The following is a 13188-nucleotide window of genomic DNA, read 5'->3' on the forward strand; positions in this document are numbered from 1 at the left end:
GCCTCACCTTCCTTGGAGGGAAACTGATGGGAACAGAATTCCAAATTGAACAGGGCACAGGGAAGTTTTTTTTCCTTTTCCTGGTGAGTCACTTTACAGATTTTCTGCAGTTTTTTTTTTTTTTTAAAAAGAAAGCAATTGAGTAGAAAAGGAAGAGTGGCATCCAGATGCATGGCTCTGTGCTGAGTCTCTGTACATGGGGACAGACAGGCACCTGTCAAACCCTTTGCAGGCAATTGGTGACGTTTCTACTCCGATTTGTGGCAGTACAAGTCTTTGAGGGCTTTGAGTTCCTCGATGAGGGTTTTGTTCTGGTTCTCCAGTACAGCCACACGGTTTTCCAGACACTTTACGTACTCCTTCTTCTTCCGGCGACATTCTCGAGCCGCCTCCCTGTGCAACACAAACAGATGTGGCACTGCTTAGAACAAGTGCTGCTTCAAGGAAGAAAAGGACTGAACATATTAAATACCATGGAAACTTTGCCTGAAGTCTCATCAAATTTACAAAAGACACATGAGCAGATGGTCATGAAGTAGAACCACCACTGAAGAGCAAAATTTGACAAGACTCAAGCCAAAATTAAAGGTTTACATACTGTGATTTTAATAGATTGACATTGAAAATAGCATCATTTCGGCATCATTATTGTGATGATAATATTGGACAAGCATTCAGTCCTATTTACAAACAGTGTAATGTATAAAACATTAATTCACATTACATTTAGAGATGAAGTAAACAACTGAATCATTGGACATTAGACTGGACGATTATATTTCTGACATTAGAAAGCAATTATTTCTTGCTGCTGCTTAAAAAAATGTATCAACCATCAAATTATTAAAAAAAAAAAAAAAAAAGGCTTTTTTTTTTTATTGGTTTTCAGCAGATGTGGGAGTTAAGACGTTTGCAAGTAACAAGCAAATCTCAAGTCTTAACCTTTATGACTCCACCAACTCCTATGTTACTGTGGTAAAAACCAAGCAAATCAATTCTAGTCACTGGTAAAAGCCAAGTAAGACGAGTCATATGAACTACTGATGTTGAGCCATTTATGACAAGCCTCCAAATGAACAAAAATAATGACAGTTTACTACATTCTTTACTCCTTCCATCTCTTCTTTCAGTTGGACGCTGCTCTATGATGACTCCCACATATCGCAGTAAAAATCACCAAATAATGTTAAAAAAAAAAATCAAATATGACTTCATGAATTTGTTTTAGCCAAGTGCCATTTAATTCTAATCAACTCACTGCATGTAGCATTAAACTTAATGTTCATAAAGGGACACCACTGACACTAACCATATAATACCTGTTTGATTGAATACAGATTTCTCTGAATTTGAACCTTGCTGGAAACATCAGAATGTAACTACACAAAACAACAAAACTGTTAAAAGAATGCTAAGAGTAATTTTGGTCTTGGTGGATCTGAGGTTATGATGTGGACGACGTATGATCCACTGATAGGGTGAAAGTTATCAGGGCACATGTTCAAATAGGTGCAACCAGCATCATCATGCACACATTAGTGTAGCAAATAGTGGGCCATGACTGGGTTTGAACAGTCATTTATATGATTGTTTATATGATGTTACATTGAGACCTGGAGAAGGACGCTGGGACACGTGGAAAATAACTAATAATTATGATATCAACATGAAACCCAACATACCTGTTTTTCATAAGGCGCACCTCCCTTTTACGTGTGACCTCTTCAGTGGCACCTGCTGTTCCCAGTGCAGGTGAGGTTGCCATGACAACCCCAGGAGTGATGGTGCTGGTTGGAGCTGTTCGGATTTGATATGCCTGGACATCTCCAGAGGCCGCTAGGAGTAAAGACAGCAAACAACAGTTTTAATGAAAGACACGCATCGTCAAACAGTCAAAACCATGCCCAGAGTGGTATCACCTAACCTTGTACAACCACCTGGTTGCTGGGCACCAGGATCTGCTGGCCGTCGCTGGTCTGGGCGTACTGCAGGATGGTGGCGCCGGGCTGGGCTGTGGCGGTGTTGGCCATGGTTAGCGTCTGCAGGCCCTGAACTCCATCTGTGCCGTTATTGGCCAACTGAATGGCCCCACCCTGGGTAATGGCAACTGCAGACAGAGAAAGCATTATACGGCACAGTCAGTAATGTCCTCCAAATTCAGCTGAAAACATTACATTCATTTGTAACTTTACATTTGATGAAACATAGGGCTGTGTGCGATTTGAAAATATTCAGTGTGCAATCATATTATGTATTATCATGTACTTTGTTGTGTTGCAAGTCAGTCTTTTTTCACATGCCATGGATTCAGGCAGTAAATTAGCGTCAACATGGAGGAGATGGAAGTGACCTAACAAGATTCTGAACAGGTTAAACAGACTCTAACCAGCTGTAAGAAAACTGAAGGGCTCAGATTTTGTGTTAAATACATGAAATGCCTTTCACAATTCATGTTGTTTCAACAGCTTACCTCAGAACAAAGTCTTTACTTTATAACTGTAAACAAACAAGTACTTACTGTACTGGCCACTACTCGTCTGATAAATGGGAGTGGGCATGGTGACTGTGGTGATGGCGGGGGCCGAGTCATCTTCTGACTTCTCTTCCTCAATGCGAGGAACCGCTGGAGCATCTGATGATAAGTCATTGAGAATCTTCCTGCACATGGAAACAATCATAAAGATGTCAGCAGAGTTTCTATTTTGGTCACAGGTTGTGACATTTACCTCCCACCACACAGATGGCTGATGGATCCTATTTTTGCAACTATTCACAGTCATTATATTATAAAAAAAAATCAGTTAGTTCTGTCTCTTAAATATATTTTAACTTGTTCTCTGTGGCATAACAGGAACAGCTACCCAAAGCTGTGTGTCCGTCATTGAGTGAGGACGCTATGTATACATGACTCAGGACTGGACTCACTGACCAACCACAAACAAGTTTGTCATAAAAGTTGCATGCATCAATTTTTGTTAGGTTTCCAACAGATTTTTTTGCTGTTTTCAGGACTGCACGATTAATGCAAAGTAAGATTAACCAGCCATCAGCGATAACAGAGTTTTGACTTGTTTAGCTCTTTGACTATCACACAGACTGCAAACAGTCAGTCACAGTCCAGTGTGTTCAGTCCACATGCACTGTACAGTACACTTGACAATTGACTTATTTTCAGTGTTCTTCGATGGTTAAATAATTATAATATAGTGATTTACTCATGGCCTTCTCACAACTGCTTGGCTGAAATGCTCAACCTTCGTAGAAACTTTATGAGACAAAAGACCTTGTCTGTGAACATGTACTGAAACACATTCGTAAGTGATATTACACTGCACAGACCTGTAAGAAGGTCGTCTGGAAAGGATCTCTCGCCTCTTCTGAGAATCTGTCACACTGTCTACAGACTCCTGAGAGTCCTCGCTCTCAGCAACCGTTGAAATCTGAAGAACAAATAAGTTGTTGTATTTTTAACTCGAGCTTTAAAACAAATGTTTAATAATTTCTAAAGATATTTCATCATCAAAAAGGTACTTTTCCAAAGGTGACAGCTGTGAGATCTTGTACCTGTACTGTCTGTACTTGTGGGGACTGGATAACAGAGGGTTGAGCAGCTTGTATCACCCCATGGACTTGGACTGTCTGTCCGTTGGGTAACTGCACCAGGGTCACAGTAGGGCTGCTCGATGAAACCTGCCCTGCAGCTATGGTCGCCTGCAACCATGACATACAAAATCACACAATGATGAGTAAATGAACAGCTCCCAGAAACATCTAGTAGCTTTGACAGGATGAGAAAGGTAAGCAAAGGTATAGTACAGATCTAAGTGTAAATCAGAGTAGACATTGCAAAGATAAGGGAAAACTGGCTTGTGCATCTGTGCTGTGTTTACCTGGGCCAGGGTGATCTGCTGGGCCTCAGACTCAGAGACAGCCGTTTCACCACTTTGCTGTGTTTCTGCACCAGCCTCCATGGTCATTTAAAATCTGCAAGAAGTAATTCACCTCTTAGACATACCTGCACCAGCATACTACAAGCACCTGACAATTCAATAGTATGAAAGCATGGAGCTGACATTCTGGAGGTTGTGTCTTTTCACGAGTGTTTGTTGATGTCCTACAGGAGGGTGTGGCTTAGCCTCAACATGCTAGCATATAATTCATTGTAAGACCTCTACGGTAAGCCTCTTTAAACCCGTAACAGATGAAAGACAGACAGTGGGAAATGTAAAAACGTTACGCAAAAGTACCATTCAGTGCATTTCGACAACAGACGAAATGTTTTAATAAACATTTCCCTGCACCTCCCATAGACACCGGAGGCTAAAACCTAACGACTAGCCAAGCTAAGTGGTTGCGGTTAGCATGGAGCTAAGTTAACTAGTGTGTTTCATTGCTGCTGTTAGCATGCTAGCCGGCTAATAGGAATGCAATGAATGTTAGCTGACAGTTAGCCAATATTTATAATATATTTGCATTTCATTTTGTAGCAATTCATGACGTCGGTGAGGAGTTTTTATTTCAGCTATAGTCCACATAATATTGCATTGTCTTATGACGTTTGGTAACATTAAACTAGCTGTGAGTCTGTATGGAGGGAAATGTCTGCAAAGCATTGTATGCCAGTTTTTTGCAACTAGGGCACCCCACTTTCACTGACGAGTTTGTTGGTAAAAATGTATTTAATTAGCACCAAGCTAAGATAAGTTATCTGTATATGTCTTATTGCTTTTGGAGCATATCCCAGCGCTAATTATTAAAAGCAAATTATCCAAGCCCACTCCCATATTAATACCTATGTCTCGACTGTGTTGAGAGTCAGCAAGCCTTGCAGAGACTGACTCATTTTGTGAGCCTCTGCAACACCGCCGCCATGATCTCTTTGTTGGCTTTGTGCTGATATTATGCGCAAATAACTTCTCTGGGCAGCCATCTATCTGTTTAGCAAACATCGGATGCGTATCCTCTTACCAACACAGACTCGCTTCGTCACTCCCGGGTCTACGGAGCTCCACTTTTATTCAGACCGACACGTAAGAGACCGCGTCAGGCTACACCTCCGTCGCGTCACCGAGAACAACAACACGGAGAGGAGGACGAGGGAGACGACGACAGCGAAGAGCAGCCGAGGATTGAAGAGCGCATGCGCAGACACTAACCCGGACAGGGGCAGTTAGGTCTGTTCCAGAAATGTGCAGCAACGCACAGCAGCTCAGAGATGGCATCAAACTGAGAGAAATCACACAGATCATGCACAAAAACTGAATATACAAATAGGAATACAAGTGCAAGGTGAAATGAAACAACAAATTAAAGTATATAGGGACTACAATGAGACTATAAAGTCAAGTGAGAGTCACTGTGGATAAAAACAATATACAGAATTCTACAAGGAGGGCATTAAGAGTTTAGCTGCCTTCAGCGAGTGGTACTCCAATTTTTAATTATTCTAGTCATTGTCTTTGTTGAATTAGTAGTCTTTGCCTCCAGCTCCACTGTGAGGACCCTAATCATTTATTTTCATCAAGATTTACCATTTAATACACACTAATTTAATCCACCTAATACTGCTGATTTGAAGAAGATCCTTTCCTATAGAAGTGATGCAAAACTCAGTTCATACGTGTTACTTCCAGGCTGTAATTCTGTACTATCAGGATGTCCACATAACTCCCTGAAAGACCTCAAATTAACCCAGAATAATAAATTAATCCAGAATACTGCATCAAAAGAAGTAGGATCCATAAAAGCAAATCTCACAATATTAGTTTCTCCTCTTTCTCTCTGCATAAAAGATCAAATTTAAGATAAAGGTAAGATAAAATTGTAATTTTTTTCCTCCATTAATGCTTAGCTTGTTCTCTTACTTTATAGAGAGGAGACGCAGACGACAACCAAACATCCCTGGCTCTTAATTGGAATGTTTAACTTGATATTGTGCAGATATAACTCGTGTGTTTCACCAACAGGGTCCAGAAGTCACTGGTGAAGAGGCCATCCAGTTCCCAGACCACCTGCAGTCACGTCAACCCTGATTCTCCTCTATTTTTAACATGAAATAAAATCTTTTTCCTCCATAAATATTTCACGAATCTCATATTTTTGGTATTAGTACTTCATATACTATTAGTGCAAACACTATGAATTACTTTTACTGTGTGCTTTTGGAGTAATCATCTCCAAAATCCCTTCCAGGCTGCAAAAGTGTTTTCATCTAACATAGTGTTTAAGACTAATTTCAGTGATGAATAAAATTAATTTTTCTAATAGAACCTCATGAATTTGGTATTTTTGGTATTGGTACTTCATATACTATTACATAAAGTCCACTATGCAAATGCAAATGTATGGTAAACACACACACACACACACACACACATTTAATTGATTCATTTGGAAATTGCTATTCTTTCTTGTGTATTTTTGTTGATGATTTTCTCTATATTTTGGCTCATTTGTTCATTTTGTTCATAATTTTTGTAGCAGACCAGAGGAGAGAGTCCACAGGAACAGGACCAGTCCAGATGCAGACCAGCCACAAATCTGGACCTGACGGTATGGATAAGGACCCACACGGGTTCAGGTCATGTGTTCAGTTGGGTTCATCCATCCATTCCATCAGATCCAGTAGATCCAGGGGTTGGTAGAAATCCACTTCCTGTCTCCTGAAATGTCATTTTAACTCAGATATTAAAGTTTTAGGATGAATTGTTCTATTATTTAGTAGTTATTGTTTTAAAATAGGATTAATTTGTTTAATCTGTTTTATTTCAATAATGTTAATAGTGAGTTCTATGTGACCAGGATTTATGTAGTTCCCTGTTTTAGTTTAAATATTTTGTCAGTCGGTAACGCTTGTTAAGACAGGAAACATCTGTCTGCACAAGAGTTAAGTATGTTCTGCTCTTCCTTTAGATACTCGTCTAAACACACATATTTACACACATAGTGTTGTCAAATGTAGGTGATAAGAAGTAACGTTATTGTTGGCATAAGTTTACTTAGAGTTGAGGCCCCACATCTGCTTGACCTATTTAGATAACGCTAAGTTAAAGACCAACCCATTTGTACAGGTGAGCCCGCCCATAGGGACAATAAATGTACAATTCATCTAATGTTCGGGGCTCATATTTTTGGGGTCCCCAGCGCTGAATGTCTGTCTTATTTGTGCTCTGAATAAATTTTGTGAACTTTGAGACCGTGCCGAATCCAGACTCATCCCTGGAGCTTCCAATACAAAAACACGATAACACTCCTCAGGACCCACATTTACAAAACACATGATGAAATCATTCTTCTATATCCACACAGTGTTTAAGGATTTTGTCCTGATGTTTCTAGATATGGGTATAGATGACATCAGAAGAGATGTCAATGGTGGACCTGTGAGGAGGAGCAGAGACCCCAGACCCCAGACCCCAGACCAGACCCTCCCGCAAAAAGCCAGAATGACCAACATTTAACCTGAAACTGTAACCACAATAAGCCACATGAACTTCATCTTTTTCTTCTATTTTTGTCAGAGAACCAAGACAGAGGTTCATTTGGTTTTGTAGAACATGTCATGTCATGAGTCGATTGTACCCACTTATCTAGTGGTTTGTAATGGAAGAAGGTGTTGAACCCTTAGGGGTCTGAGCCTGTTTTGGCCGTTTTTCAATACTTCTGATTTTGCCTTTATGTAACGCATAGAAAATGTTAACTCTACCCATGTTTGGTAGATTTTTTTCAGTGCTATTTCACCTATATTATCTGATCATTCTGTGACACTTTATCTTATTTTATTATCATATAGGACCCAAAGAATACACAAAAGTAATACAATTCAATTTGGGAAAAAAATACAATTTTTTTACTCTGAAAACCTATCAAGATAACTATTTATCTGTTAGTAATATCTCCAGATTTACATGGTTGATCAATGTCATACAAATACTTTTTTTTTTTGTAATGCTTTGATCCTCATGGAGGGTTAAAGGGTTAAAGTTTAAGCGTTTCTCAAGGCTTCCACAACAAACTGTAGAGTTAGAAACTGTAGATTTAGTGTTTAAGTGTAAACTGGTCAGTAACAAAGTAGTGAACTAATGCTGCTATAATAGTTGTAAAACCTCTTCAACCGTCTAACGAAAATTGTGTCCTTACATGATACTGTTTGTTACATTTTCTTTCTTATAAGCTTCATGGGTTGGAATACATCATAGTTATATTAGTTATTTATGATAGTTACTGATGATTTTACAAAATACAAAACTTGATTAATTTGAGTAAACAACCAAACTATAAAGCTTAATGGAGTTATTCCAAGAGGTTATTTATATTTAGTTTGTGGTATAAGTTCAACACAAGTTTCACTGAAACTGAAGAAATCTAAAAGGAAACATATCTGTGAAAAATCTCACAATGCGAATGTGAAATAATAGAAAATATCATCTTTATTGTCATTAACAGCTATATATAGCAGGGACCATGTATAGTGAGAATGAAGTACATGTGGGTCTGACACAAGGGGATGTGATGCAAAAGGTGCATTAGTGCGATGCAGGACAACTAACACTATTAGGACCAAGTCTGAGACTGACATGGGTCCAACAGACAAACAGATCAGTCATGGTGGTTGTGTGTCCTGGAGCACACAGGGAATATTACACAGTTACTAGTCCAAGTCTTTAGCAGTGTATTAGTCATATTGCACTGTATGATAGTGGGGAAAAGGGAAATTGTAAGTTAGTTGTTGTGTCTTAAGTGTTTAGGAACGTTATTTGTTGTGTGTTAGTGTTTATATTTTTCCCCGTGTCAATTTTCTGATGGACTTTGTGGTGGGAAAAGGCCCTGAATGCAGAATGAATGTCCTTCACTGACTGTTTCATTTTTGACTAAAAAAATGCAACAATTATTAACAACATGGCCTTACGGTTCAATCTGTTATACTAATCAAAATGTATTCAACCATGAATCTACCTTTAAATCTGCTCCATGGGTCTATACATTATGCTATGATGGTATATCATCAGTCATTTAGGCTCAACAGTTCTTTCTGGTGTGCAGCTGAGCCCAAAGAACATGTTCTGGTATCCTATCTGTTTTGGCCACTTTGGATTTATTTTAAAAATAGTTGTGTCTGCCTCGGTAAAATGCATAATTATGTCTAGAAAATCATTTTGGACCATGTTCAGTGATGCATGACTCATCAGTTGCTGAAGCAAAACAGCAATATCAATCATCTCCAAAATGAGTCCATTTTAGCATGATAATGTCTGGAATACTAAGTCTGCATCCAACAGGGTTATGCAGCAAATGCACTGAGGTAGAAACTGTTAAACATATATTATTGTAGTGTAAGGCATATACAGAGCAACGTGGGAAATTATTTACAACACTGAAGAAACTGAAACATGCTGATTTTTTTTTTTGCAGGGGCTTCTTGGGAGTCAAGGTGGAAACACAAATAGGTATATTATAGATTTCTTAAGGGATACTGATATTATAGGAAGGATTTAAGTTTTTTTTCCCTGCCAAGTCTGTGTCCACACTCCAGTCCAGCTGGTGGCGGTAATGCTCCAATAAGATGGCTTTCCAACCGCCATACAACCATAAGAACAAGAACAGGACAGAAGCTACAGGCTACTGAAGCTAACCGCGAAAAGTTTGAATGAACATTTCCAAGAGAGGTAGTTCATGTTTTAACCTGCAGCTACGTGTCCCTTTATTAACAGCCAGAATCCGTATATCTACATACATCTGAAGCTGTGGTTGACTCTGTTTACGCAGTGTCAATGATCTAAATGAATAGAATTAGCATACTGAATCGTGGTGTCAAGTAAATGTAGGAGACTTCTATCCAGTTGTTAAAATTTCACATTCAGGACTAAAAGCTGAGAGGACAAACGGATATAGTTTATGTCTGGCAAAAACTGAAGCTGCAGCTGTAGTTTGTGTTTGATTGTCCATCTGTTCTCTCAGTATTTAATAGAAACACAAACCGCCTCTTCCACATTTAACAATACAAGTAATAACCAGTAGATGGCAGCACCGCACCAACGAAACGTCTCGTTAAACTAACGCGAGATGATGACTTCACTATACGCAGGCGCAATTATTGGCCAATACAACAACAGTAGCCAACAGGACAGAAGCTACAAGCTAACCGCGAAAAGTTTGAATGAACATTTCCAAAGAGGTAGTTCATGTGTGTTCATGTTCATTTTTTATGCGAATAACGAGTGTTAAAGCAGAACAGCTACAGTTAGTCACATGTATTCCAAACAGTCTACACGTGTCTTCAGGAGCAGGTCACTGTGTGTAGAAAAGCTAAGGTGGCTAAAGCTAATATCTGTACACAAATACAGGGTGTCCCATAAGTCTCCATACATAGGAGACAGAATACATATGGTTCTAACATGTATTTCTTTATATTTCTTCTTTATAGTTCTTCAGCAGTGGAGGACACTCATTGAAATGTGTTCCCGACAAAATGGCAGTCATATAGAGCATATTATATAAATAAAAATGGTTTATGTCAAGAAACGTTTGTTTTTCCTATGTATGGAGACTTATGGGACACCCTGTACATCTGCTCTGTCTGCTGTGTGCTCATTTTATTGGTCTACTGTATTAAAATATTAAACAAACCTCTGCTCTGATATAAATTACATTTGATGTATCCCCTGAATGTTTACAAAGGCCTGTCCCAAAATGTCTGTTTACAACCACATCAGTAATATGGTATCAAATCAAGTTAGATATTCGAGAAAATACTCTGTCCACAAATTATCCACAGTAATTTTTTAATAATCTCTAATCTACCTAATATTCTTGTCTCATTTGGTATGCGTGTTTACATCCAGGTGTAGTCAGTGAATGCAGCACCATACAGACAGTGATGGGGATGAGCCACAGTGACCTGAACACCACATGGACTATGAAAGGAATGACACTTCCGGTGTTAGAATGGGCCGTCATATTAGATGGTATAAGTTAATTAAATCCATCTGTTATGCAAAGTATCATCTTTTACCATCACATTCATGTTCTCTGCAGGATGTTTACAATGTGCTGTTATTTATTGTAGTTTTGCTGCCTCTGTGGATGAGGTGATGGAGATGGAGGAACATCATACAGAACTGATAACAACTCCATCTCTGTGCTGACGCTGCTGGGTGAGATATTTTGACTTTATTACATTCTTTTTTGTGTGAAATATGGATCTTGGTTTTGGGGAAAATGTTTTGGAAAAAAAAGTTTGCAAGGAGTTCAGTTTTGAATACTGTCAATTGCTGTGTGCTCGTAGTTGATAATCATAGTAGTAGTAATTATAATAATAGGTTATGTTGCAGTTTTTGTCAACCTTCCATAGAATAGATGGTCTTTTTACACATGTTGTCTGTAGGATGTTAAAGTAATGTCAGTAATTCTTTTGTCCCACTTGTAGATTTTCTGCCTGGGTGGATGAAATCCTGGAAATGGAGGACCATCATACAGACCTGCTGAAGCTGCTGGGTGAGATATTTTATCTTTGTAACTGAAAAGCTTTTTCAGTGTGGTCAGTGTGTGATGTTTTTGATCTGTTGAGCTGGTGATTTCCTCTGTTGAGTCTGTTAATGCCAGTTGCTGTTTGGTCTGAATTAGTATTGACTTTCAGTGAGTAGTTTGTGTTGATCTATGAATTTGTCCAACTGTTTACTGAATAGTTTTTCTAGAATTTGTGAGAGTTGAAGATCGGATTGAAATTGGATTCAATTGTTTTATAGAGGTTTTTCAAAGAGTGTGAGGTTTTATACAGTCTGTGTGTGTTAATGTCTAAGAGATGTCTGCTGACTGTGAATGTGCCATATAAAGGCCCAGTTAAATGGATGAGACACACATTTTGTCACATTTTTGTCAGATGGTTTGTTTGATGAATTGAGGTAGCAGTAGCAGGTCTGTAGTTTGTGAAATGGTTCTTATTCCCACATTTATAATTTTCATTTGGTTTTTCATTTAGACATAGACCAGGTTGACTGATGTTGTTTTATATACTGTATTTTTAGTTTTGAAGAGTTTTAGAAAAGTGTGTGGTTTTATACAGTCTGGTTGTGAGTGTTAATGTGTAAGAGATATCTGCTGTCTAAAATCTGACTGTAAATGAGACAAATGAGATACACATTTTGTCATGTTATTGTCAGGTGGTTTGTTTGTGGTGTTGTGGAGCCTCTGGTCCTCTGTAGTGGTATTAAAGCTGTCAGACAGGAGCTGTCAGTGCCTCGGTGCTCGGTAGCTTAGGGGTTTGGTCCTTGGCTCTTGTACGGCTGCCTGTCATTGGCAGGTTGAAGGTTGGAGACTCGTGAGGGCTGAGTATTGAGAGCGGACGGTGAGGGAGGGGGCCTAGACTCCTCTGAGTTTCCGCACATCTGTCAGGGAGGGGTTATGGAGCAGGAGATGATGAGCAGCTGGTGTTTTACAGTAGTGATTAATGTTTGTTTTGTATTTCTGAGGTTATATCAATATTGCTTGGCTTTTTAAAATTGAGTATCTATTGATTTGATTTATATTGCTTGTTTTTAAAATTTTCAGTTGACTAATTTTCTAGAACTGTATCTGTAATGCTAATGCTATTGTTTGTACTTTTATTGTACCTCATGTTTCCTTTAACTTTTTATCTTGTGTTTCTTTCAGGTTTGGATGGCAGCGGCTGGCCTTTGACTCAAGTTATGTTATTTCTTGCCTCTGTGGGTAAGAAATAACATTTCTTGGGTCTGGAATAGGGGGGTGCAGAAGTGTTTTTTTCACCTGTTTCAATTAAAAAAAAAATAATTGTGTATGCCCCCCTGGTGTTCACAGGGGGGCTCAATACAAGTCCCTGGTTTTCTTGCACTCTTATTCACCAAGCCTTGGAATTGAACTACCGGCCAGCCTCACAGTAGTCAGTTCTCTTCGCACCACTGACCTTCTCACTGAGCTATCTGTGAGCTACTAATGATGTGTTGGAACTTCTATTTATTGTGTTTTTTTGGCACTGAAAACACAGAAAAGCATGTGTGTTGCCTCAGGGTATTGAACTGTCAACTTCTGGGTTCAGAGGATGAGTCTTACACCAGTTTTAAGCCACTGAGCTATCTGTCAGTTGATGAGTTGATTTTGGAAGTTATATTTATTGTGTTTTTTTGGATGTGAAAACACAGAAAAGTATGTGTATTTTCTCAGGGAATTGAACTG

At 38.9% G+C, this 13188-nt stretch overlaps 1 protein-coding gene and 1 long non-coding RNA gene across 3 annotated transcripts; one reads left to right on the plus strand and one right to left on the minus strand.

Annotated features, from left to right (window-relative positions):
• Positions 1–92: 92 nt before the first annotated feature.
• On the minus strand, positions 93–5098 carry LOC115434794 (cyclic AMP-responsive element-binding protein 1). 2 transcript variants are annotated; one of them, XM_030156937.1, is made up of 8 exons: positions 4969–5098; positions 3891–3984; positions 3565–3711; positions 3340–3440; positions 2519–2658; positions 1925–2107; positions 1683–1836; positions 93–393 (listed from the first exon to the last, which is right to left on the minus strand). In XM_030156937.1, exons 2-8 carry the CDS (start codon positions 3975–3977, stop codon positions 249–251), a joined length of 957 nt encoding a protein of 318 aa, XP_030012797.1. In that variant the 5' UTR covers positions 3978–3984; positions 4969–5098; the 3' UTR covers positions 93–248. The 2 variants fall into 2 exon arrangements, with proteins under 2 accessions (XP_030012797.1, XP_030012800.1); XM_030156940.1 differs by lacking the exon at positions 4969–5098 and adding an exon at positions 4793–4933.
• Positions 5099–9598: 4500 nt separating this feature from the next.
• LOC115435009 (uncharacterized) lies at positions 9599–12791 on the plus strand. The gene is made up of 5 exons (XR_003937627.1): positions 9599–9665; positions 10842–10964; positions 11066–11153; positions 11426–11493; positions 12649–12791. It is a non-coding gene; the product is annotated as an uncharacterized LOC115435009 (long non-coding RNA).
• The last annotated feature ends 397 nt before the right edge of the window (positions 12792–13188 follow it).

The sequence above is a fragment of the Sphaeramia orbicularis genome, chromosome 2 (genome assembly GCF_902148855.1).
Source record: "Sphaeramia orbicularis chromosome 2, fSphaOr1.1, whole genome shotgun sequence".
Lineage (NCBI taxonomy): Eukaryota > Metazoa > Chordata > Actinopteri > Kurtiformes > Apogonidae > Sphaeramia > Sphaeramia orbicularis.